This window comes from Marmota monax, unplaced genomic scaffold (assembly GCF_021218885.2).
Source record: "Marmota monax isolate L192 unplaced genomic scaffold, Marmota_monax_Labrador192_F-V1.1 WCK01_AAM20220418_F8-fsc00083, whole genome shotgun sequence".
Classification (NCBI taxonomy): Eukaryota; Metazoa; Chordata; class Mammalia; order Rodentia; family Sciuridae; genus Marmota; species Marmota monax.
The window spans coordinates 1,889,044-1,916,081 of record NW_026692848.1 but is presented as its reverse complement, the minus strand read 5'-3'; the positions used below and the strand labels follow the sequence as shown (position 1 = coordinate 1,916,081).

General features: G+C 43.8%; 1 protein-coding gene across 21 annotated transcripts in view; it reads right to left on the bottom strand.

Moving 5' to 3' along the window:
• Positions 1-27,038, bottom strand: part of Afdn (afadin, adherens junction formation factor) — a 126,869-nt gene that overhangs the window by 42,658 nt on the left and 57,173 nt on the right. For 11 of the 21 annotated variants that reach the window (XM_058580893.1, XM_058580896.1, XM_058580891.1 and 8 more), the window contains exons 7-20: positions 25,638-25,749; positions 23,988-24,155; positions 21,384-21,434; positions 18,345-18,439; positions 17,221-17,483; positions 13,810-13,879; positions 10,536-10,654; positions 7,021-7,082; positions 6,714-6,919; positions 4,956-4,976; positions 4,080-4,225; positions 3,669-3,763; positions 2,997-3,262; positions 1,324-1,467 (exon numbers count right to left, since the gene is read on the bottom strand). In XM_058580893.1, coding sequence (XP_058436876.1) covers positions 1,324-1,467; positions 2,997-3,262; positions 3,669-3,763; positions 4,080-4,225; positions 4,956-4,976; positions 6,714-6,919; positions 7,021-7,082; positions 10,536-10,654; positions 13,810-13,879; positions 17,221-17,483; positions 18,345-18,439; positions 21,384-21,434; positions 23,988-24,155; positions 25,638-25,749 — 1,818 coding nt within the window. The remainder of the gene's footprint in view (positions 1-1,323; positions 1,468-2,996; positions 3,263-3,668; positions 3,764-4,079; positions 4,226-4,955; positions 4,977-6,713; positions 6,920-7,020; positions 7,083-10,535; positions 10,655-13,809; positions 13,880-17,220; positions 17,484-18,344; positions 18,440-21,383; positions 21,435-23,987; positions 24,156-25,637; positions 25,750-27,038) is intronic. The other 10 variants (XM_058580897.1, XM_058580905.1, XM_058580908.1 and 7 more) reach the window with 3 other exon arrangements.

The following is a 27,038-nucleotide window of genomic DNA, read 5'->3' as shown; positions in this document are numbered from 1 at the left end:
CCTCTTTTCCAAATAGTTATATCTGTGCACAGTTCTTAAATAGCTTTATGTTTCAGTCGTTAATCATCATATTCTTGTTGAATATTTAATGTGAAAATATTTAGGAGTGAGAAGACTGGATGTGGCAGTGCACACCTGTAATCCCAGTGACTGGGGAGGCTGAGGCAGGAGGACCACAAGTTTAAGATTAGCCTTAGCAACTTAGCAAGGCCTTCCCCCAAAATAAACAACAAAAGGACCAGGAATGTGGCTTCATGGTTAAGTGCCCCTGGAGTCAATCCCCAGAACAAAAAAAGAAAACACAGTAAAAAGCTTACATATTAAATACTAACAGCTGTGTCATAAGCCCTCCACGCCCAAAAGAGCAGAGTGTGGTGCTCTTCACTTTTTCACTCTTAAACATTTTCACCACTTAAATATTAAAGCTTATACGTTAAAGTAAAAAAATGAATAAGTTATCGACCCAGTAAATTTCCCACTTTGGAAATACATCAATAGAGGGTGTTTTTGAATTAGAGTCTCACGCGTGACTTCCATCTTAAACACATTACGGCACGTGATGCACAAAAGAAACGTCAGTCCTAATGCACAGTCCAACCAATGAAGACCCAGCCCAGCACCCTGCTACTCCCACTCCAGACACTAATACCAGTCCCCATCCTGCCTGCCTCCCTACAGGGGCGGGCCTCCAGCACATCCACACCAGAATGGTGATGTCCATCCCTCTCATGCAGATGGGAGGCATCTTGAGTGTCCTCTGCACACGCCCTCTCATGCCACTTACACTGGTGCACTCACGCAGGCTGTTGTGGAACCAGAGTCCACACTTCCTCACTGGAGCTGGCACTCCCTAACATGACAATGACATGCTCTACTGGCAGGTGGCACTGCTGTCTGTGTAGCTTCAAGTGTTGGCTGTTTCCTGCCTCCTCCTGGCACAAAGCAACACTGAAGGGTGGCTCACATAGCCACCCACTCCATCCTCAGGGCTCAGGTGCGCTGTCTGAGCAGCTGCCTCTGAGTAAAGAGCCATCGGAGCAGACTCTGTGGTCTGGGCTCTTGGTCCCCATTCCTTCCAGCAAGCAGCAGGCTTGCCTGGCTCAGCCTCTTCCAGATTAATAGTTTTGTGGTTTTTTTTTTTTTTCTGCTTAAAATACTTGTGCAGTTTCTGCTCCTAGCATTGAACTGTCTCAGATAACTATAAAATGGATTTTAAGTAAACTAATGTACTAAATAAATCGTGAAGTAGGTGTTCCTTTTTTCTCCTCAAATTTTCCCTTCGCAAACACACTCACACTTGGTCGCAATGTAACACTCACTTACCGTGGGGATAAAAGGCTCATCAGGTGCACAGTGATAATTTTGTAGTAAGGCTTGAAGCTGCAGTGAATTTAACTTAAAGCAGGTGCTGTTTATATTTGGAATGTCATCAGGTGCATACTTGTCCATGGTAAGCAAAGTAGTTGCCTAATTAAAAGAATAAATGAATATCACAAATTTATTTCAAAAATATTCTCTGGAAATTTGTAATGTTTTGAACAACCCACAATAAAAAATTAAAAATTAAAAAAAAAAAAAAATTCTCTGGGTCTAGGAATGTAGCTTATCGGTACAGCACAAGGCCCTGTTCAAATCCCCAGAAGCAGAAAAAATAATAATCTTTTATGTAATATTTATAAAGCCAATAACTTGCTTATATAATTTCAAAATTTAGGAAAAAACACACAAACACACTTGTTGATATCAACTAATATATTAAACTAAGAATGTCTTCCTTTTTTGGGAGGTGGGGGGTGCCAGGGACTGAACTAAGGGCCACTCAACCACTGAGCCACAACCCCAGCTCAATTTTTTATTTTATTTAGAGACAGGGTCTCACTAAGTTGCTTAGTGCCTCACCCTTGCTAAGGCTGTTATTGAACTCGCAATCCTCCTGCCTAGCCTTCTGGATCTAGATGCCTTCTGGATTTTACTATCATACATACATAATCAGATTCAATTATTAATGTTCATAACACATTTCAAAATTCCCTTGGAGCCAGGTGCAGTGGTGCATACCTGTAATCCCAGCAACTCAGAAGGCTGAGGAAGGAGGATTCCAAGTTCAATGCCAGCCTCAGCAACTTAGTGAGGCCCCAAACAACTTAGTGAGACCCTGTCTCAAAAAATAAAAAGGACTGGGGAGTGGTTCGGTGTTTAAGCACCCCTGGGTTTATTTCCTGATTTAAAAAAAAAAAAAAAAATTATAGGTCTTGAGGCTACAGATAACTCATTTCCTTATTTCCTTAAATACAAAACACAGTGCCTATTCTTTGATATAAACAATTTCCTCAGAGCGAGTCAAGGCATGATATGGCTTGTGCATTTTAAAATTGGAATTTATCTTTCACTATGAAGCTTTCTGAAATACATTTCACTGGTCTCAATACTCTACCGGTTAACCACTTGTTACAGGTTGCACTGTGTCCCTCAAAATTCCAATTTTTAGAGGCCTAACCCCTAGCACCTCAGAACGTAGCCTTATTTAGATGTGGTCTTTACAGAGATAACAGGTGAAAATGAGGCTGGGGGGTCATGTGACTGGAATCCTTTTACAACTGCACACTTGGACAGGCATGCACACAAGGAGAAAGCTGTGTGAAGCCGAAGGCAGACCTGGGAGGATGTGTCTCGAAGGCAGGTTGTCTGGAAACCACCCGAGGCTGGGGAAATCTGGAACACATCCTCCCTTGTAGCCTCTGAAGGAGGCAACCCTGCCAACATATTTCAACTCTGGCCTGAAGAACTGGAAGACCACAAACTTCCATTGAGCTACCCAGTTTGTGGTGCCTTGTCAGAGCAGACAGGTGCTAGCACCTCACTGTTTCACTATTGGTATATGAGAAAACCCAACAAAAGGAAGGTTCTGAGTTCTACTGGATCCAAGTTCTTGTACATCATAATATCTGACACACTTGTCATAAAATGCATTACCCTGGGACAGGAACCACACACACCTGCACGATCCTGCTCAAGTGACAGTCCGCAGCCAGTTCTAGCCCCTGCTTCTCTGCCCAGGCTTCGATATGTCCCAACTGCTGGCGGATAATTGCTCCCCAGTAGTGGGAGCACAGCCCTGAATCCGGGTCTGTCACCAATCTGTTGAACAGCCACATATTGATGAAGTGGAACAGCTGAGAGAAAAGCTGGATAGTCAGGGCAGCATTGACTCTGCAGCGCCGCAGCAAGGACATGGCTCCCGTGAGTGTGTGCAGCACATCATCTGTCCAAGACACAGAATGAAAATGAGCCAAACGTCCCCCCAGAACCTTCTGAACCACACCAAACCTGGATATGGCAGCTATGGAAGTAACTGTGTTGACTCACTTTAAAATACCAATCTCTTTCAAATAGGAAACAGTGGCATGGTCTTAAACTACATATTATTATTAACTAATCACTCTTTAGCCAACAGGTTCACTCAGAAAACTTAGAAAGTATGGCTAGTATGACATACCCAAAAGGGACATTCATAAACAAAACAGACGGTGGTTAGGAGTTATTATTTAAAGACTGCCAAATTCAATAAGACATCTCATTTACTCAAAAACACACACTTACATATTTTAAGCATGAAGGTAGAGCTAAATGTGAAGGGAAAAAAGGGAGGGATCACGGGAGAGCCTAACCTATTTTTGGTCTTTGCAGACTGTTCTCTTCAGGATCATCCAGAAAGGCGGGCATGTAGTTATTCAGTTCTGACTGAAGACAGTGGACCAGGTATCTGAAAGCATTAGACAAGCTCAATCATCTCAGCACGATGCTTCGGCACGGCCAGACATGCTACCACAGGGGAAACAACCTGTACTCTTTTAGAAACATTTTCCATTCGCAAAACCAAGAGTGTCACTACTCTCAGGATTCCTGAAGCAGAGCTCACTGAATCCAAGACTCTTAACCAACACCTCTGGCTTATGCTCCTTAGCACCATCTTCACTTAAGGTAAATAAAACACCAATACTCGCTTTGGAAACTGAACAAGAAAAGATACGATTCAATTCTTCACAGAATGGTATCATCCTCAAAAATGTGCTCCTTACTTAAATGCCATCTGAACCAGGTGTGCTAGAACGTCCTGGGCATCGAGAGTGATCCGACTAAGGTCTCGGTCCTGCTTGATGAAGTTGAGCAGCTCAGATGCGTTGGCCATCCAGAAGGCAAGTGCCCCTGCGATGTTCTTCTGCTTCTGCGGGCAGAACATATTTCCATCAGCTATGTGGCACAAACCACAGTGACAGCAACAGACAGGAATGCTCCGAAAAGCTGCAAAGACAGACCAGTACCTTCCATTTTCACCCAGGAATTGACCACAGATACCAGATACTTGCAGAGGAATTTGGATGTGTACAATGGGAAGCAACAGCCACTGCAATTGCTTCCTAGGACCCATGTATACAGACCAGGGTCTAATTAGCTTCGATTTATGCAATCAGTGGAGAAATGCAGATATCAAGTAATAAAACACCAAATTGTAGATTGTGCCTTATCTGGTAATCTGTGCAGTATACACAGATGTATCCACGGTTACCCACAGCCACCCTGATACTTGTAGTCACTGGCACGGACACCATGTGACTCAGTATCCAGTACTGATCTATCGCATCCTCTCCCGACCACATGTGCAGGCCAGGCAACCTCAGATGAGAGTCAAAGAATAGGAACCAAAGACAAATAATAAGGAGAAGAAACAGAACTCTGGTCATCTCATATCCACACTGAAGTGCATTAAGCAGAAATTATGAAATGCTGATAAAAGTTGCACAGTCAAAAGGGTTTTAGTACTGCGTGTTCAGTTGCTGGATGAGGGTTATGAACTTTCAGTCCAGGTGCTGTAGTGTCATACTGGACATGGAAGCAGCATGAGAAACTCAGCTAAGCCAACGCAGCTAGGAGCAGCTCCCAGCAGTGTTTCCTACCTGATCAACCTGGTCTACCTCCTGGCGAAAAACAGACGGGGAAATCAGCAGAACAAGAGAAAGAAACGTGTAAACAATCATGACAGTTTAAAAAAAAAAAATCAAAACACTAACATGAAGGTACGACATGAAGGTACAACATTCAGTTATGTTATTCCCAATTACATTTCATTTATGATTCTGAAGCAGCTTTGGAAGTATATGACATAAAGGATTAGTTTCATGTTCTTAAAATTGGCACAGTAACTAAATGAATTTTATCGTTTATCTATAAAGATGATGTCACAATAAAACACACACAAACATACTGATCTCTTTAAAAGACAGGCAAACATCTTTCAATGACACTGAGTGTCCATTCCAGAATTAACTAGTAGAAATGAGAGAGACAGCAAAGACTAGTACAAACATCAAAGCAAAAGCTGAGAATTTAAAACTGCTTGAAGAACTTACACTGTACCTATGCTAAGGGAAATAAACGGGATTTTGGAAGCAGAATTTAAATTATTCATTGCCATAGTCCACTAATTTGAAGCTTAAAAGCCCTGTCCTAACAGCAGTGACTGCCCTGACTAGTGGACACTGGCAAGGACACATCTACTAAGGGCAGTCTGTGGCTGGCTTCACTCCGAGGTGTGCTTTTCAAGTTCAAACATGAAGGGAGACAGCCAGTGCCTCAACTGAAAAGGAAACTCATGCTTGCCTATAAATGATGATACTAGAGTCACAAAAAGGTATCCAAATAAAATGTCCTTTCTTTTTATCTATTTCTTAGCTTAAGAGAATCATAACCCCACCAAATTTACATCATGCATGCGAAGGAAACATTTTCTTAAAATTTTTGGCTTTTAAAAACAATTCTGAGGGAATTAAAAGGTAATCTTGGTTTCCCCCAAATGGTCTTGCTAGGAGGAAAACAACCAAACCATCTACCCATATCATTTAACATCATATTACTAGTGTTTTATTCCTGAGTAAGAAACTTGAAACCTGTGAATCTACTGCTAAGGTCCTTAAAGATTGAATCTTCAAATAAATATCTGCTATCCCAATTTAATCAACCATAGATAGAGAATAGTTAGAGGAACCAAGCCATTCCACCAACAGAATGCATCCTCCTGTCCTGAGACTTTCAAGATAGGTTCATGAAAGAATTTCATTCTCAGTGAGAAATCTGTTCTGATGCCCAGCACTCTTCTATGCATGTGGTCAGAAACAGACCACTCCCATAAAAGCACAGTGGACACACCCAGGGAGCAGTGCCGGCCTGCCCATGGCACACTAAGGCGGTGGCTACCAGGAGCAGCAGGCAGGAGCCGGTGATAGAGTGTTTAGGACAGGGGGGTTACACAACACTGTGAATGCACTAAATGCTACTGACCTGTTCAGATCAAAAAAGGCAGCTGTTTTTAAACATGTAAATTACACTTCAATAATCATTTAAGGAAAATGCTACAAAAATGCACAATAGTCGCAACACTTGCTCACAACCACTGTGGCAATTGCGAGGTCTTTCCCATGATCAGTGTGTCATCACACACAGTTTCATCTTCATTTATTCTAAAGTACATAGGGAAGAAAGAGATAAAGGTCTACATTTCCTCTGAACATCTTAAGGTACACGTTTTCTACGTTCTTACTATAACTTATTTAGAAAGAGCAGCCTTGGGACAGTCAAACATGCAGCAGGCCGGAAGTGCTAAAGGACCTGCCTTCCCTGGCCAACTCCACAATTGGCAGGCCTCCTGCCGCACTCACCTGAATGACCCCTTCCATCATGCTCACCATCTTGTTGACCACAGCGATGACCTTGTGCGTGCGCTCCGTGGGACTGACATCGGGCCTGTGCTGGCTGGACAGTACGTGCCGACATGCCATGTACAGCACATAAGTGGGGGACAACTTAAAATGTACTGTAGAGCTATTCGTGTAATTGATAATGGCAGATAAAAAGGAGTCTTCAGCTGTAAAAAGATTATAAGATAGAAAACAACAACGTAAAAGTCATATGGGAAAAAAACAAACAAGAAATAATGCACTAACAGCAGAATCTGAAAATACTCACCACTTTCCCTGAATTCGATGCTGGCAGGCAGCATCAGTTCTGGCCCAGCAGCATCCTGAGTTCTAAGAAGGGAAGTTAAAATGTGGTCACACATCTACCAACACCACTGGCCGCCTGCGTGGATCTCAACAACTACTTTAAGTCTCACATGACTTTCAAATGGGAAATAAAAAACAGTTAGCCCTTGCCTCATAGGTGATCCATTCAGACACTGAGGCAAACAGATGGGGAACGATCTTTTCAGCACCCCTCCCACAGAATACCAGCTCTTCTGAGTACAGACTACCATGCCCGAGCAGCTCTAATACACGATCCTGTATTGCCAATAAGCACTCCTGTCTGGGACAGGGATCAGGTGCCCTGCACATGCTACACTATGGCTCAGGTGACAGTGAAAAGACACAAGAGACACCCAGAGAAGCTGAGCCAGGGCGAGCTGGAACTCAAGTCCAGCACCTCCTAGAAGTGGGACATCATTTGTCCTTCTCTATTAATGGGCACCAAGGCTGGGTGTGGCAGCACAATGCCTGTATTCCCAGTGGCTCAGGAGGCTAAGGCAGGAGGATCACGAGTTCGAAGCCAGCTTCAGCAAAAGCGAGGTGCTGAGCAACTCAGCGAGACCCTGTCTCTAAATAAAACACAAAATAGGGCTGGGGATGTGGCTTGGTGGTCGAGTGCCCCTGAATTCAATCCTTGGTACCCTCCCCTGCCCCCCACAAAAAAACTACATTGATGGGTTCCAGAGAAGAAGACTTTTAGGGTTTTCCTAGCCACTCAGTACCACAGCCTCAAACAGGCATCTACTTACTCCTGTCTTCTTAAGGTACTTTAGCATCAGTTGGCCTGACACTACATAAATATGGAACTAATTAAAAAAAATAAAGAAAATACTAGAGTTTGGAGCATTTCTAAGAACCAGCATTGTGCTAATGCTTACCTATTTCCAGGTTTTCAGGATCAAGTTATTTCAAAAGGTAAGGACATTTCTATTGCTGTAAGAGTTCTTCCAACAGTGGGTCACCACCCAATGGTGATGCATCAGATGACCTTGGGTTGTGATAACAGTCAAAACACACTTGAAAGCCACTGCTAAGCACAGACTTTCTAAAACATGTATGGGAAACAATCACAACTCCAATTTAAATCTCCTGCTTTCCCCATTGGATAATGCTTAACTTAAATATTCTTTCTCTTAGATATGTAATTAGGACCGTGAAGTTAGTATTCTTTAGTTTGCTACTAGCTATACTTTATATGTAATATTTACCAAAAGCTAGACATACACACACAGATGAGTGATTAGCTTCCGTAACATTTCAAAATCTTTATCATTTAGTGAATTTTAACAGACAAGAAGAACTTTCAAATATCCCGTCTTTGAGAAATCAAGAAAATTGACAGCAGAAGCCAAAGAACATGTGTCCTACCCTTTGTGCATACAAAAGAAAAATTGAGTTGTGTGGATTAGTGATTTATATTGCAAGGAAAATATCCATTGAGTTAAATACTGACTTCAATCAACCTGAAGTTAGCTCAAACTCAAATAAACCATGTATCTGTGAGATGGAAAGCCAGCGCAGCTGTTGGTCATCTGAAACTGAGCTACTTAGCAGACCCTGGGTGACTGCCTGCCAGCAGCAACACTTCAGTGGGGACTGACAGCTGGTGGTGAGCTGCTGAAGCAAGCATTTAGAATCACAGGTGTGTTCACTGAATGAATAAACAGAGAGCCAGAAAAAAAAGAAGCCTGGCCTGGGTTCTCAATCTCCTCCCTCCACCCTCCCCCTCCCCCAGCACCAGGTAAGCAAGGAGAACAGGAATATCGTGTGTGTTAGCATACGTTATTACACTCCTAAGGGTAAATCCCCTTCTCATCAAATTGTGCTCTTTAAACTTTATTTTCTAGCTTATGATTTGATCATTTGGATTTAACTCAGTAATTTAGAAAAACAAAGATTCTCTTATAAGCAGAATATAATTTAAATTCTCAATGATTTTACTATACCTCTCTCTTACACTGCTGAATTTACAGACACCTAAACTGCAGATAGACAGTTACTTAATGGATTTTGTCTTTAATATCCCACAAAACGAACCTGGATAAACCTCCAATTATTTATTTCATAATTTTAACAAATCTGGTAAAAGTAAGGTTAAACTGTGATTAGAAAAACAAATTGTGACAAAAGGATTTTTTAAACTAAAACGTTGTGTATAGGTAAAGGAATGAGAAACATGTGTCATAGTTTTCAACTTACGGATGTTTGAGTGAGGACATGAATCCACTTGGGGAGGGAAAGACTGCTCAGGATGTGTAACATTAATAAATACGGGTGCTGTGTCAATATGGTATCAAAATACCCATATGATGGTTAATTGTATGTCAGAAATTTATTTTTTATAAGAACACATTTTAACTAAATATTTTGCATGGTAACATTAGTTTGCAAAGACTCAAGGTTTTGTTTGAACTGTAAACATGTTGCTTTGTGGATATTAAGACAAGATGAAAGCAAATGAGCCTTTCTTTCCATTCCCACCCTATTCTCGCTGTCTTCACACCACATAGCTTTGGAACAAGTAACACTTATTTAATTGGTGCAGTCATGAAATCCGAGACACTTTAATAAACACATTTAAAATATTATATGCAATCACTCAGACGGAGGACACTGAAGTCTTGCAACGCACAGTGACCTCTGCTGGAAGATGGGAAACTGAACAACTGCTTCCCCACCAACTGCCTCCGCTACTACAGGGCTGACAGGGAACAGTCAGCTGGCTTCCTCCAGGCTGGCAGAGCACCTGCAGCTCCCTGCTCTACAAGACAGGATCCCATCAACATTTCAGAACAGGTACTGGACAACACAAGCTCTGGTATTACTGTTTAACACGTAAACTGTTCTGGAAGTCACAAGGACACAGAATTTCAACTTATTAAGGTGAGACATTAAAAATCCTAAGAAAAAGAAACAGAAAGCAGAAGTTCTCTACCCTAAAGACCAGTTAAAAACAAAGCCATGGGGAAAAATCATTTATCCTCCACCTGTCTGCCACATCAGAAACAGGGGCCACACATGGCCCTCTGACATGCTTCAAGATTCTCTTCAAAGTCAGTTTGGCTTTGTATCTTTCTAAACATTAAAGATTTCTTCTAGAAATAGGTGAAATGACTGGTTTCCTCTAAATAAAAGAATTATCAATATTAAGGTCCTGTAAAAACTTCTTCCTCTACACATTGTCACAGAGCAGGCCATCTGGAAGAGCTACCTTATTACTCAAGGTGCAGCTTGCATCAACTCAGTAATGCTACAGCGTATGAGGGACACAATTACTAACCAGGTAATTTTTTTTTTTTAAATTCAATAACACAGAAAGGAAATACCTTAAAAATATAATTGAAAGCATTCTTAAAATGTCATTCTAAAATGCAGTTATACATAGTTTGGTATCTCTTGCCTCCAAGCCCTCTAGGAATGCTTTCCCTCCTAGAGGGTACATACAATAGTCCCTACCTGCTCTCCTGCCTGCGGTAGTCCTGCTGCTGATCCACGCGGATCATAGGCTTCACCATCCCTCGTTCAGCCGTGCTGGAGGTGGAGGACACCCTGTCGCTGTCCAGTCTGGTGGTGCTCTGTGCCAGGGGAAGCACAGTGTGTCAGTATGCATGCAAACCAGGCTCTGCATCTTGCACTCAGCACTCTAGGCGGACATCAGATTCAGGACTGCCTTGCGGGAAAGGAGCGGCAAAGCCCGGTCAGCTCCTAGCAGCCAGTCCACAGCAGCATGCCCAAAGCACTTGGCACTGAGAACAACATGACATACACAGCCACTTCTGTTTTCAAGAGCTGGGAGTGAGCTAGCAAACAGAAGAGAACTGCGAGCTGTGTATACAGCAAGAGCTGTGGGTCTTTTGTTTATTTATCAGTCTTACGATCAGATGTAGAAGGTCTGCTTACTGTACAGCTCAAAACCTAGTGAATTTAGCACAGAAGCTGATTTCTAATCATTACAAAGCAAAAATATGTGGTGGTCCAATATAGACATAGTTAAGTACTTGTAAACAGTAGACATTCCTAACCATTTGCAAGGCACACAAAAAAGAAGAAAAAACCATCAAAACACATTCAAAAAAATTAATATGATAAATTATTTAGAGCAAAAATTCTTCCAAGAAATCATCTACTATAGAAACTGAATGTAGGTAAGAAGTAAATGAAGACTGTCCTTATCTTACTACCCACAGATTAAAATTGAGTATGTATTTTTTCAGTTTTTCATATTTTCCATAAATGGGATTATATAACCCAATTTTGCAATACTCTTCATATACTGTAAATACCTTACATCACTATTTTATACTACAGAATTATAATGGCTCTACAATATTTTGTTATCTATTCATCATAGTTCACAAAGTCATTAATGCTTTATGACATTGCTAGGGCTAATCACATAAAGAGTGCTGTGACAGCTATGCCATAGATACACATTTCTGTGCACAATAATCACTTCAGGAGACACACTCGGAGACTCCAATTCCCTGGCCAGTCACTGACAATACTGTTTGGATGACAAAAATCTGTTACAAATGCTAGTAACAAGGTGATGGGTAAATAAATCCCAGCATATTTACATCCACATGAGTCTGTTTTACTTAACTTTTAAAAACACAAGAACATGCTCACAGAATGACAGCTGAAGGAAGCAGAACACAAAGGTATGGAAAAGAAACCTGCCCATTTGTGCTGAACTGTGTCGATGAACACGTGTACACAGCTCAGAAGTGGGCCAGCAGCACACACTGGATGAACAGTCTTCATTCTCTCTTCTCTCCACCTATCAAGGCTGCCTTGTCAACTACAGCTGCTTATGAGTAAGGGCTCTGCTTGGCTCCAAGAGCACTTACTCATTTCTGCATGAGGTAAATGCTGTGAAGTGCCGGGCACTTTTCCAGGTACGGGAAGCACAAAAATGGCCTGTGGAGCAAGAACCCGGCGTCCAGAGCTCTCAACCCCTTCTGATGGGAGAGACAACCTCATGCAGGAGCAGGCCAGTGGGACCGAGTAGCAGCAGAGCAGAAGCAGATTAGGAGGGAAGATGAAGCCAGGCAGGGCTGTGATGGGGGCTTAAAGCAGTGCACCAGCACCATTGCATGCACACTTTTAAAACAGGAGGACGGGAGACAGGTGGAACCCAGCACCCGTGATGCCAGAGCTGTTCCAGAGTCTTCTGAGGCAGATGTACACAACGTGCCTGTCCTCATCAGAGGCTGAATGAAGGAAAAGAATCAAGGGCAACTTCCATCAGATTTGTGTTGGGCAATGTCATATGGATGATGACATTACTTACTAAGGTGGAGAAGGATCAGGAGGAGAAGTAAGTTTGAAAAAGATCTAGTCTTGCATTAGCTATGTTAAGTGTGAAGTATGTTCAGACACCCACATGGAGATGCCAAGCAAGCCTCTGGAGACCAAAGTCTGAAAAGGTCAGACCCTAGGCACACATTAGGGGACAATGAATGTCAGATGGTGTAACCTTAGGCAACAGGGCAATTCAACAAGAGACGTGCGTAAATAGAAGAGTAGGGGCCTAGGCTGAGGGTTGGGCCCGACCCTCCCAACTTCAGAAGACAAGCCTTCAAGGAAAAAGGACCAACCAGCAATCAGCCTGAGTAGGGACTACCAGGCAGCGAGGAAGGGTCAGAAAAGAATAGCCTGGAAGCCATCAGTCAGACTGAGCAGGGACTACCAGGCAGCAGGGAAGGGTAGGGAGCAGACACCCTGGAAGCCAGCAGTCAGCCCAAGCAGCGATCACCAGGCAGCAGGGAGTGCTCGGGAGAGGACACCCTGGAAATCAAAAGCAAGCACTTCCAGGAGTGGGCACAACTGCACACTGCCAGGAAGCATGATGCAGAAAGCCAGGCTGCACCTGGCAGTACAGGAGCCAGCAGGAGCACGTTAGAGTGTGGAGTCAGCAGTGGAGACAGCCATTATACACGACTGTTCTCAAGAAACTGCAGTGTGAATTGAAACAGGAAAACGGGGTGGACAGCTGGGGGGGACACAGCAAAGGTCCCTAAAACCAGGAGATCCTGTGACATGCTCTGATGTGGGAAAGTACTCCCAGGCCCTTGCTGCTTCATGGCCACCAATGAGCAACACCCTCTGTGGTGCTCCTCCCCTAGAACCAGGATGAGCCTGTGGTCTGCTTCAACCAGTACAAGGCAGAGGCATGACACTGTGCCACCCTGGGCCTACCCCTTAGAAAGGTCTGGAAGTACCAAGTTCTGTGAGCCACCCTGCCACTACAAGACCAGTAAACCAACTGCCCCAGTAGTTCCAACAAGACCGTACAATTGCAAGCAAAGAAAACGCCTACTGTGGCAGCCACTGAGCTTTGGTGTAGCTTGTGATCAAACGAGGAAAGGGACACACTGCACAAGAACTAAGGATAACTGTGGAAGGGCCACGTCTGAGAGGTCAAGCAATAGGAGTAACAAGAGCAGGGCACCACCTGCAGGCCCGTGGGCACCTGACAGGACACACAGGAGGAGTCTTGGGAAGTGTGCAACACGTGGGAAAGAAAGCACAACATCCCTGCGTGGGAAAAAATAGCAGTATTCTGACTTCTTCCATGCATCACTCTGAACTCACAGCAGAGCAGGAAGACCCATGGGTAGGACCGCTGTGGTCTGTCTTTACAGGGGAGTGCTGTGGATGCATGGCCAGTGTGTGGCCAGTGTCTGCCCATGGCGTCCTCTCAGGTCACAGGCATGCCAACACCTACCCTGCTTGTCGGCAATGCTGTCCCACTGTGGACATCTCCTCCCAAGTCAAAGGTTGTTTCCTGAACAGTCCTGGCCAAATGAAAAGAAACGGGAATTAATTTTCAAATGACAGGGCAAAGTTGCTCAATGATTCAGCAAGCAAGAACAGTTAGTTAAATATCCCACGGTTCTAAACATCATCAAGAAAATTCTTTATTTTGAGCACGCGGATATAAAAATTTTTTAAAAATTACAGTAAATTTATGAACTTTCTTCCTGGCATATACTGAACACTCAGGATTGTATTAAATTCTATACTTTAACAACAAGGAATTAATTGACATAAACAAAGAGGATATTTCATCATATTTGGGCTGCAAATGATGTATAAATGAAGTAAGTGCACAGACTGAGGTGCCCAGGACCCTCTGAGGATGCAGCTACAGGAAAGGTGAGCCGCGGCAAAGATTGAGAGCCGCCCTCCTGCTGAGAGACGGCTGGTAGGAGTTGTGAAGCACATGGATATCACCACTTAAGCTATAAGACAGACCTTGGAAACTTTCAGTAATGCTATCTCAAAATACCAAAACTTCTAAACGCATCATTAAAAAGTAACTCAGAATAAAACAAATATCATTTTTCAGAGCAAAAAAGGCTGAGGAAAGCTGTATTCTTTGGCACAAAGAAAGGGTGAATCGATCCATTGGTTCCAACCTAAGGAAAAAAAGATCCTAAAATCACCTAGAATCAATAGCTAATGTCCTGTACTGCTTGCTATACAGAATCAAAAAGAATGAAATCACTTTTGTTCTAATATTTGAAAAATATATGGTCTATAATTTCAAAGCACCATGCTACTTGGAATTTTTATTTAAGCTCAATCTACAGAATTAAATAAGTATTGTGGAAGCATATACAATTTTACAAATTAGAAAAGCAGGTATAAATTCCTCTACCTCATCACTAAGAAAATGAAACTATATTGTAATGTAAAATAATACAATGCTTTAAATAATAGCTTTTGAAAGAAGTTAAAGTTTTTACTGCAGGCTAAACACTTATCAGCTTTCTATAAACATCACCAAGTTTTTCTTAATCATCATCTGTCACCAAGATATTCACAAAAACATGGAAGTGCTTTGCTGGCCTCAGGGGATTTGAATGAGATTCGGTTGCACTATTGCTATTGATGTCTGATGGGGACAGAGAGACACACAGCTTGCCCTCTGTGCTGCCCATCATACACACGTCACCCTCCTGTGCTCTCTTAAGGACAGAACATGAGTATGACCACACCTTCTTGCTCTTCATAATTAATGTCCAGTAACCAATTCACAGCACCACACAAAGCTTTCTAGTCCTTCCTCCAAAGCTACCTCTTTCAAGGTTAGCATGGGCCATCCATGCTGTTTTGGCATCTGAAAAAGTCCAGAGTGACTTACTGCATGGCCATGATGGGTCCCATCTCCCTGTCCTCAGCACTGAAAACACAGGAGCGCAGCCCCTGGGCTTCCAACAGACACACACAAGATGCACACATGAGGCATCAGTGCATCATTCCAAGACCTTCTCATGCCAGACTGACCCTCAGTACCAAAATTTGCCACCTGCCGGTAGACACCCACAATGACCTGTAGATGGGCTCTGACATCTGTATCCAAGAGCTTGGCTATTACCTCAGAAATGAGTGTGGCAACTGGACAGCAGAACAAAGTGAATGTTTACAAAAAGAGCTCTTTCTAATTCATGAACCACAACAGTTTTCATGAGCATTGCCAGAAAAATATGTAATAACAACAAAATTTCACATCACATTCTTCTTATTGAAACCTAAGCCACATTCTTATATTCTGGCCAGAGACATAGTGAGAAAAAACAACCGCAGGCTTTCAAAGCAGGAGTCAGAGGGCAAATACCCAAAAGGAGCTTGACCTTCTCAAAAACAGAAAAACTACAATAGCAAAACCGAAGGGCCCACCAACATGGGACAGGGGTCCCTCCCTCAATCACAATTACCTGCAGCAGCAGAAACGGGCGAAGTAGAAAAGAACATGGAAGCAGATCACAGTGCAGAAGCAAAGGGCAACTGCACACAAGAGCAGTAACCGTAGACAGGGGCTACCACTCCAGAAAAGCACAGCTTGGGCTGAGGTTGTGGCTCAGCAGCAGAGCGCTTGCCTAGTATGTGTGAGGCCCTGAGTTAGATTCTCAGCTCTGCATATAAATAAAGACAATAAAAAGGTCCATTGACAACTAAAAAATTATTAAAAAAAAAAAAAGCACAGCTCGCGTGTGGTCTTTGATGGAGCTCACCATCCAGGAGTGAGGAGGAGGAAGACAGTCTGCACACAGGCACACTTCACCCCATCCAGGGAGAGCCAGGCTAAGGAAGAGTACAAGTGAGACTCAGGACAGGAGCAGGAATTGGGGAGGTGGCTGGTGAGGGGACATCTGAACACCAGTGGTCCAGGACACAATGGAAGGGTGAATGCAGACATATTCAGTTTCAAGATGAAGGAAGGTGGTGGAAAGGAATGGGTTTTCCTAAGAAGGCACTTGCTAGTTTTCTTTGGAAACCTAGAGGTTTGGCCTTTTGCTGAAACCTCAGCTCAAGTGGAGCTAGGAACAGATCCGACTAAACAAACGTGTGTGATGAGCCATTTAGTGTTTGTTTTGGAGAAAGATCAATGTCTAAACTAATAATACCTGGCCCAAAGTGTAAGCTCTGGGTGGATAACCAGAGATGTCATGGGAAAACTAGTGGGAGCAACAGAGTCGAGAAGCCCGTCAGAAGTCTGGTTTATGTCTGTGCTGGATGGAAAGCTCACACTTCAGTGGACTTTTCAAGATGCTTTAAATAGCACAGGGGAAGAGCTACTGCAGCTGTTTTTCCAAGATCAATACCTATTAATCTGCAATACAGACAATAAAGAAGCTCAACATGTATGCTTCAACATTACCATTATGAAAAGGCAGTAACGCCTTCCAGGGTTTCAGCAACAGGCCACCCGAAGGTCCTCAGAGCAGCTCCAGGTGGAGCTCATGTGCTCTGAATTCCCTGAGAGACCTGGGTGTGCTCTGTTACCAGTTGTAGAAAAAACACTTCCCTAGAAAATTTCAAAATCCCAATCACACAAGACGATTACATAGAATATTGTCATCTTCTACAAAAGAACAAGTATTGTTCTGGTGTACTGGCTTAAAAAGAGATTAAACATAAACAATTCAAAATCCATTAGAAATTGCAGTATCAAGATGAAGTCATGCTCTTTTTCCCTCTAAAACAAACCCAAATTAATAAGAATAGGAACCAAAATTACAAATCCTGCTTTAACTTTTTTCAAAACTAAGATAATAAAAAAATAAAAAGTCAAGCCATTTACACCTCAGCCGATGACTCCCAGTCAGAACACACTGTTCCCACGGCTCACCCAGGCTTATGTCTTGGGCCCTTCCCCATCAGGCCTCCGTCCACAGATCTCTTGGCAAGAGCATGGTCCTGGCTGGGGTCCACAAACTTAAACACATGCGACACCCCAAACTGCACTTTCATGCCACTCTGCAGCATGGTGGTCTCCGAGATGCGCTGGCCATCCACGTAAGTCTCCGCATCCATACTTCTAGGTGTCACAGTGACCACACCATCCATGTTGGTGAGGTCACAGTGATGAGGTTGGATTCCTGGGCCAAAGAGCTGGAAGCACAAGGGAACCAGAGGCTTGTTCAAGCACACACAGATTTAAAGACAAACTGAAACTGTGAGTTCCCCTTCTATGATCAATGTCAGTCAATGAGCTCTGGATTCTTGGTGCTTTCTTAAGTGCATTTTCCCCAACACCAACAGTATAAAATCATGCAACACTGCCAAAACACTAAGGCATTTTTAGCATCTAGTAGCGTGATTTAAGGAATATTTTAACTCTGCATTAAGAAGCACACAACTGAGCCTGGGGATGTAACTCAGTGGCAGCACCTGCCTAACACACACAAAGACTGGGTTCCCTCCCAGCCCTGGGGAACAAAAAAGACAGCGGTAGCAGCATCACATGGTTTCTTAAACACTTACTAGGTAATTTATGGACAAATATATAGAGATAGTTTTGATTAAAACTCCCCTCTTTTGTGTCTCACTGCTGTGCTAAGAATGAAGGAATGTAAAACTAAAAACCCTACCTTTTCACAACTGAAAATCAAGAAGATTGAGAGTGATTTGCTGGAGTTCAAACAAGTGACAAATCCTGTGCTAGGTTCTGTTTCAAGCTCCCAAGAATTACCTCCAGTCCCTGATCACTGAAGGCCACGACTGTGCATCAGACCCACTGGCAGGAGCTTCCACAGTTATCTCTTTCACCATCTTGTGGAGAAAGTCCACAGCCCTTGAGGAAGGCAGCAGGCCGACATCTCACTCACTGACTCAGAGTGGATGTAAGGTCTACAGTTTTCCTTCACCCACAAGTGAGCTCTGTGGCAGGCTCTCCCCTGTGCTTGTTGCTAAGGACATGTGGGAGCCACCGCAGAGTGTGGGGTCCAGAGTTGCAGCACCACCACTGCATACCTGGATGGAGTTGTCGTCCAACCTTTCTGTCCCAACTTCAGTCACACTCAGCTGAAGGCGGTAAAGCTTTGGCTTGTCTCTGGAGTCAGAGCCATCTGTGAAGAGAGAGGGAGAGAGCTCTGCGTGCCAAGTCTAATGTTCTTGCTATTTGAAACAAAGGACTCCCTTGGAAAAGACATTACATCTCAGCCTTCTCAGAATTTTTAAGACCTCTCCAACTTGCATCAGAGAGCTCAACAAACCAAGTGCAGAAACTTCCAAGAGAGAAGCACACTAGCTTCTGTTTACTGTGAAGTGGGAAGACTGCCACTCACCTCACCCTCTCATCTCATAAGAGGAAATACTCCCCACCACACAGCCAGGGGCTTCGCTAGGATTCTGAGGTAAGGGAATCAGCAACAGTAAGATCATTAAAGACACGTAGGCCTTTCCTTCAGCCCAGGACCTTCACAGGGCAAACCGGCCACCTTCACGGCACACCCGGACCTCCTAGCGCACAGTCCCAGGGTGAGGTGTAGGTGTAGACTTCCAACAAGTGACTCTGACGACCGTCCCTGAAGAAGATGAGCTGGTGAAGAGCTCAGTTCCTTAAGCAGAGCTGGAGTGAAGGGCAGGAAGGAAGACTGGGTCTGTCTGGGTTCTGTCACTTTACCATCTCTGAACTGTTAGCACTCGTAACTTCCATGAGCGTGACAGGGGAGGGGAGGAGGTGGAGGAGGAGAGTAGGCAGTACCGTCAGGCCTCTGGCCTGTTTACATGAGGCACATCCACTCACTCCTCAGCCACTGTACCCCTGCTGGTGCAAGAGGGTATCCCCTGAAGACTTCTCTGGTTTCAGAGTTCACATGTGAGAATGCACACCTCCAAGAATTAGACACCATCTCAGACCCCAATGTACATACCACAACCATACTTTTCAATCCCGTGGCAAAAACAACAAGCAGTTTCCTCAAGAGGCGCTTGCGAGTCTGCCTGACCTGTTTCACGACTCTCTGAAGAACTCCTACAATCTCATTCCTGTGATCAGGAATGTGAGCTTCAGGGCTTCAGAAGTCGGAGGTCCTTGCGGCGTGAGCGTGCGGAGTTCTGGCCAGCTGAACTCTGCTGAAGTGAATCTGAACTCTCACAGACAGGGCATCATGAATACACTAGACTCTACAAAATAGCATTCTAATGACAACTGCTTTCTATTTCTGAAATGTTTCAGAAAGCTATGACTTGTGGGTAAGCACAGAACAGCACGTGACTTTACAACACTAACCCATCTGGACATTGACCTGTCCTGATCCAGGCAAGGCATAAAGACCTCTGGGGCTTTTCCTGGACCTGGGCACTTCCCTTCACCACCTGGAATTTTGTTCATTTTAAATGCCCTGGGCAGTTCTAAGACACATGCCTCTTCTGTGTCCAGAGCACCACACCTCTTCCTCTTAACCATGCACCATGTTTTATGAAGACTCCTACCAACTCGTCTCCCTGCTCATTGGGCTCCTTACTGGCCAGGCTGTATCTGGCCCTTGGCACTCAGTGAGTGTCCACACAGGGAGTTGTCCATCGGCAGTGCATGAACAGCAACTAATACTAGGTCATGCAGTCAACACAGGTGCACATACACTATGCCAACAGAACAGAAAGGAAGCACAGGGGACAAACATGCAATCAGGTGAAACAAGAACAATTATTTCAATATAAAGTTAAAAATGTTAAGAACATGCCGGGCACGGTGGCACATGACTGTAATCATGTGCTTGGGAGGCTGAGATAGGAAAATCACAAGTTCAAAGCCAGCCTCAGCAACTGTGAGGCACTAAGCAACTCAGTGAGACCCTGTTTCTAAATAAAATACAAAATAGGGCTGGGGATATGGTTCAGTGGTCGAGTGCCCCTGTGTTTAATTCCCGGTATCAAAAAAAAAAATATGTAAGAACATAAAAGATACATTTGTTAGGGGGAGACAAGAGAAATGCACACCAATATTCCTTTGAAATGTCAACCTCCAAAAGCTTCCAAAAGCTGGTCCAGAGCTGCTGTGTGCCTTTCTATACCCATGGATTTGGAAAGAGAAAGGAGGGAGAACACAAGCTGCTTCTCCAGGCTCTGCTTCCTCCCCACATTGCTACAGAAGAAATCAGAGAGGATACCTGTGCAGACCCAGAACACCCTGGTAGGGCCCAAGGCCAGTGGGCAAGTGGTGTTTGGTCCAAGGTAGGGGAGCAGGAGGAGTGAGCAGGGCAGCAGGGTCTGGGTGCCTCCTGCCCCTTCTGTGACACCTTAGGTCCTGCTCCTGACCAACAGCAGCTGATCATCTCCAAGCCAGACAGTAAGACTGCTCCCTCAACAAACACCCCAACATCCTCCCCTTCCTCTACAGACAGCCAACTTCAGCCCCAAGAACTGGAGCATCTTTCTCCCAGTGGACAGCTACAGTCGACCTGAAACACCCTGGCACGCAGGTGACTCAGCAGAGTGGTCCTCCTCCCAGAAACCTGCCTCTGATACAGTGTCCCTTGTCCAAAACCATCAGGACCAGAAGTTTCAGATTTTGTATTGCTTAGATTTGGGGGCATTTGCATGTACATGACATTCTGGAGATAGAGCCCCAGTTGAAGTATTGGCTTCCCTTGTGCCTCACATACATATGCTGTGTTCCAACCTTGACCCATTACATGAGGCAGGTGTAAATTTCCATCTGCATGTGGGATTTTCAGGTGTGGAAGGCTCCACCTTAATGTGAGGGGGCAATGGACTGGCATGAACAGAGCCTACAGACACCCTAAAGGCACTTCTGTTCTCTGTCTACAGCAATGCTGCAGCCAGCTGGGCCCAGCCACAATTGCTCCCCAGGGCGAACCTGGAAAAGCAAGAGCAGCAAAATAGGCTTCTAGTCAACCAAGTGGGTTCTGACACAGGTGCTGCACAGGCGTGAACAATAGGACAGTACATTACATTTCTTGGACATGCAACAGCAGGTCATCAGTGTTATTTTGCCATGAGGTTGTTAGTGCACAGTTACAAAAGTAGTATGAAGCATAGCATTACCTTCGTAAGTGTGACAGCTGTAGTAGGCAAAGTGACTCCTTCTCCCTGGGGCTGAGACACAACCAGGACCCAGGTGAAGGCAGCATCAGCAGGACAGAAACCATGCAGAGCAGCAGAAGAGGGAAGGAGGAGAAGAGACGCAGAGGTGAACTTCAGTGAGACTCGGCTCAAAGGAAGAAAAGGTACACTTTACCCTCAGCTTTCAGAGCTGTGCAGACAAGACTACAGTAGTGCCCCAGTCAGTGTTCTAGAATCAGTGAGACTGTTAGGAAAAACAGGACAGCAGGTGAGTCACCACGTGGCAGGACAGCAACAGCGAGTGAGCTACAGAGGTCGCCACCCCGCCTGGCCGACAGCCCTGCTTAAAGAGCACATTCAGATCCACACAAAGAAAGCTGCGCCCTGCCCATCCCTCCCACAGCTGGGGCAAGCTCACACCACATATTAAAACCTCCCTCTGCATCCAGCAGGACCTCACCGAGGTCCTGTGTGCTTGGTTGCCCGTGTGCCCAGTCAAGATGCAGTACTTTTCCATTCATAACAAATTAATATGTACAAATATTCTTTTCTTATGAATGGAAAAAAGATCAATTTCATTCAGCATGCAGACTGAGCAATCTGAGAACCTACGAACACCTCATAACCTAGTGAAAGAACACAGCCTTTGGTGCAGGAAAGACCTGGCCTAGCATTCAGGCCTTCCACCAACCCTGTGGCCCTCAGGACAGCACAAAGAGCTCCAGTCCTCGGGCACCTGTAAAGAAAGAGGAAAGTTCTCCCTGGCAGCCACAGAAGGTGGAGGCCGCGCAGGCTGGAGATGGTCACTATTACAGAGCTGTGCCTATTTCCTGGCATGGGGACTCCCTGACAGGATGGTCTTAGTCACCGCTGCACTCGCAGCTCTGCCCACAGCAGGAGCTCAGTGCATGCTGCAGGAAAGCAGCAGAGTGCCAAGACCTGCCAATCAGCATCTGCTGGAAGTAGCACAGAAATGCCATGCATCTAGGGCCCATCATCTTCCCACCCCTAAAAAAAAATCTATACATTTGATTATCTGAGAAACTAAGAGTATAAAATAAGCAGCTCAAATGGGAATTCCTACTAGAATGTGAGGTTGGGTTTGATCTGCTTGGTCAGGGCTCCACCTGTATAGCCCAGAAGGTGCCCAGTGTTCAATAAGTAAGTGTTTAATAAACAAGAGGGACAAACACAGCCTGGCTCTGCTAGCCACCAGAATCAGCTTCCCACTCTTCAATTGAAAATCTCTGTTGGCTGCTCTTTATCAACTTATCTAAAGTCTAAACATTCAAAAAATTGGCTTTAAAGAAAATAATAATAGTTTCCAGCATTTAATGAAAATATTTTAAAGAACAGATGGTAATTTCAAAAACAAATAGCTGTCTCTCTATCACCATGTCCTCCCTCAGGTACACAGAATCAGCGCTTTCCTGCACGACAGAGCAGTGATCCCAGGACACGGGTCCACACGACAGTGCTGAGGCAAAGCAGCACTGCTGCACTCCCTGGGCATCCTCGAGCATGAGCGAGTGTGCACTGCCACCCGCAGCCCCACTGCCACCAACCAGGCTGGCATCAGCACCCCGGCTAACTCCTAAGGCTGCTGGGCCACAAACACCATGTCTCTGCTGATTATAGGGAGCAGCCCAAGGAACTAAACAACCTTGGAAATAAAACTAAATGGTGGAAAATCAAAGAAGAGAAAGTACAATTTCTGCCTACAGACCCACATATTTTCTACACAACAGATGCATTTTTAGGCCATTTTTTCCTATAATTACTAATTGGGCTGTATTTAAATGAGGTTTCTTTGGGGTGGGGAGGATGGAATAATATCTTCATAATAATACAGGTCACACAATCCTGTTTTAAATAATAAATTCCATAATTGTGGCTGAATGATAAACAAAATGCCTCCTATAGAGTGCCTATAGAATATCCACCACACAGGAATGTGTCTGTGTGGAACTGCTTTAGGAACGTGGGTGCACTGCTCTGTCCAAGGGACGGCCACGCCATAGCTTTAGCTCAAGCACATGCTCCACGCAGGGTACTCTTAGGACTGGTAAGAAAATAAACTTAGTCTGCTACTTAAAAATCCAGATGGGCTTCTTAAATGCCCTGTTACATTTAAAGATATTCCTTTTCAACACTGTGCGCACATTATGAAGAACAGGATGCACACACATACATATATACTAAATATGCCCTAGGAGGAGTAAATTTCAATTTGCTACTTTTAGCAGATTAAGTATTTAACTAAAGTTATTTGGGGAAAAAAAATTTCTTAAAAGAAAATAGACTGCTTCAAATTATCTTAAAATGCTGTACACATTATTTTAAATTTTATTTAAGACTCATTTTTGTCCAAATGAACTTTATTTTTATATATTTATGATATTGAGTTTGCTTGTTATTTTAAATAAAAGTCATTTTAAGAAGATTCCTTTTTTAAAAAATAAGTAGTCTGAAAATGTTAAGTCAGCCAACAGCAAAGACACATTAATAAGATGCATTAAAAAGCAGAAACAGTCAAAGCTAAAAATGCCCATTTTTAACACTCTCTGGCATGACCAGCTTCCTCACCTGGGCTTAACTCCACTAAGTAGGGCAGCTTCTCAGGGGGGAGAGCAGATCCGTAGCCTGAGCTGTCTGCTCTCTCCTTCCCCTTCAGTGGCTTCCCTTCCACAAGCTTCTTCGCTTTCTTTGGGATGTAGTCTGATGGCCTCCTCTTCAACTGAAAGACTAAAATCCCTGGAACAGGAAAATTGGGAACCATCAGCCAGACAGACTGGTGTGTAGGTGCTGATGAGCAGTCAAATGCTCAGACATTTATCAAGATGGTCCATCTTAGTAACCTCTACTGAGGAACAAGTAGGCGAAGGCTCGTCCAAGTTACAGGTTTACTCAGTGAAGGAAGCACTAGCCTCTGGTGAGCTGCAAAGGCTCCAGCAAACACTGCAAGGATCTTTCAATTAACAATGGGCTTCCAAGGGCATCTTCTGCTGCAAAATGCACATCAGTGTAAGAGGATCTGAGTCTTACACTGGTGGATAGCCCATGGTCAGTGACCATTTCCGCCCCCCATACACACACAACATCCATCATCCTACACACACACAAAACAACCTATTTTAGTTGAGCTAATTTTGATTTAATTCAAATGAATAAATCAGAATTCAAAGCAATTTTTCTTTAATGAAGTTTACCTTTGTACTGTCCAGAAAAGTGCTAAGTGTGTATTTTAATGAAGTTAGAAATCTACTTGCTGAGGTGTTTGCTTGTAGGTATTTTTAAAGTTGTCAACCTATGTTTAATACTGATACGATTAACTGGCAATGAATTTTTATGTCTTTATTGGTGCAAAAGCCCCCACTACTTAAAATTAAAGCACAATTAACTTATGATGCAACTCTGAAAGTTAAAAACCCATGTTTAATAAAATAAAACCCACAGCTTTAAGCCATCACTGTTTTGAAATAATTAGGGGAAATTATTTGAACAATGCCAAGGATGAATTCATTACAAGTTGAGCATCCCTGATCTAAAAATCTGAAATCCAAAATGCTTCAAGTTCCCAAACCTTCTGAGTGCCAACGTTTAACTGGTGGAAGGCAAGATGCAGGTGCACTGAAACAGTGCCCAATGGCACCTGCAGCTGTGTGTGAGTTGCACACCACGTGAATTTCATGTTTATAGCTGGGTCTCATGTCTAAGATATCTCATTATAAAAATGCAAATGTTTCTAAACCTTAAAAAAAAATTTTCAAAATCCTAAAACTCTGGCCCTAAGCATTTCAGATAAGGAATACTCAGCCTGTATCTGAAATGACCACAATACTGGGCAATATGTAGGATTGTAGGTTACTTTCACTAGCATAATGAATCTGTCCAAATGCCATAATTCATCAGATCAGTTTAGAAAGTGTTTCACTGCTAACAGGTAACAAAGACCTTGAGCACTACTAATAGTCTGGTGTCTTCCTGAGACATGGTTTTCACCTGTAGTATCACTGTGTAAGATCTGTGCAGGAGACTCAGAGGAGTTGAGCCTGGTCCCACAGACCATGGAACCATGGAGGAGCTACCCAACCAGCCCACAGAGGAGGAGGAACACCATGCAACAAAGAGCCATCAGAAACCATTCATGCAGACATCTGCATCATCTGGTGAACAACAGGTGGGCCATGCGTAATCTGAGGTATCACAGAGGTAATCTCTAATAGTGAAGTCTACCTTTGTCACTTGGCCATTCCCTGAAGATCTGTAAAGGACACTCTTCATCATCAAGGATAATTTCTTTAGCACCTCTTTCATCAGAATGCTGGGCTCCAGGGGGAAGCATAACCTAAAGAAAAATAATTAACAGTGAATATGCCTATAAGGTAAATTAGCAGGCATTCTTAATGTTACTGAATGAATACAATGTCACTGTGATATGGGTGTGGTGTTGTACACCTGTGATCTCAGCTGAGATAAGGCTGTGGCAAGAGGATTAAGTTCAAGGCCAGCCTGGGCTACTTAGTAAGACCCTGTCTCAAAATAAAATAAAAATGGCCAGAGATATAGCTCACAGCAAGCATGAGGCCCTTGCTTCATTCCCCAATACCAAAAAGAAAAGTTGCTGTAGAATGAAATTGATCATGCATGATAAACAATTTTCACTAGTCATAAAAATCAAATCATCCACAAACATGAAAGAAATAGTTTCAAATAAATAGTTCAGTCAACTGATTGGGCAGATTTTATTCACTTGGCCTCTAAAATGGACTAATCTTGAGTATTTTTATTTGTTACAAACTTCTATTTTTTTTAAGAGAGGGAGAGAGAGGGAGAAAGAGAGAATTTTAATATTTATTTTTTAGTATTTGGCGGACACAACATCTTTGTCTGTATGTGGTGCTGAGGATCGAACCCAGGCCGCACGCATGCCAGGCGAGCACACTACTGCTTGAGCCACATCCCCAGCCCCTGTTACAAACTTCAATATGGAAAGATCATATGTGAGAGCTAACCCCTAAGTAACTTCCTGAGGCAAGACCACTTCCTCACGGCAGTCTTCAACTTCTCCAGTCCCTGGCCCATCTTTTCACTCCAACAACTCTCTCTAAAGCAGTTTCAGACAACATGTCACCCAAAACCAGGTCAGTTCCTGTACTTGTAGATAATGTCTTGATGATCAGTCTAATCAGATCATGCGATACACACATGACCGTTTGTTCTACACACACGTAAGCAACTGTTTTGTGATAGTATGCTTACTGTACTCTCAACAGATAATGCTGCTGTTTCTTACTATGTGTTCTGACTAGCCAAACACGTTTTCCTAATCACCCAAGAAATCCTGAGATGGAGAAGACAGTGGCAACTGCCACTCATCTTGTGGCCCTGCACATACTGCAGAGACTATGCATCCTTGTCACTCCATTCAGGGACATCAGGAACCACAAACAGAAGGAAAGCCAGAGAATCCAAGCCCGTTTCTACAATTACCGTGAAAGTGCACCCTAACAGGCCTCACCACCAGACATGTCACCTTACTCACAGACCCAGTGGGTCGCACTCCTGTAGAACCTTGTCATGACTCTCCACAGGGCTTCAGGTTGCCCTGAAGAAGCAAAGCTGTTAGAGCACTGC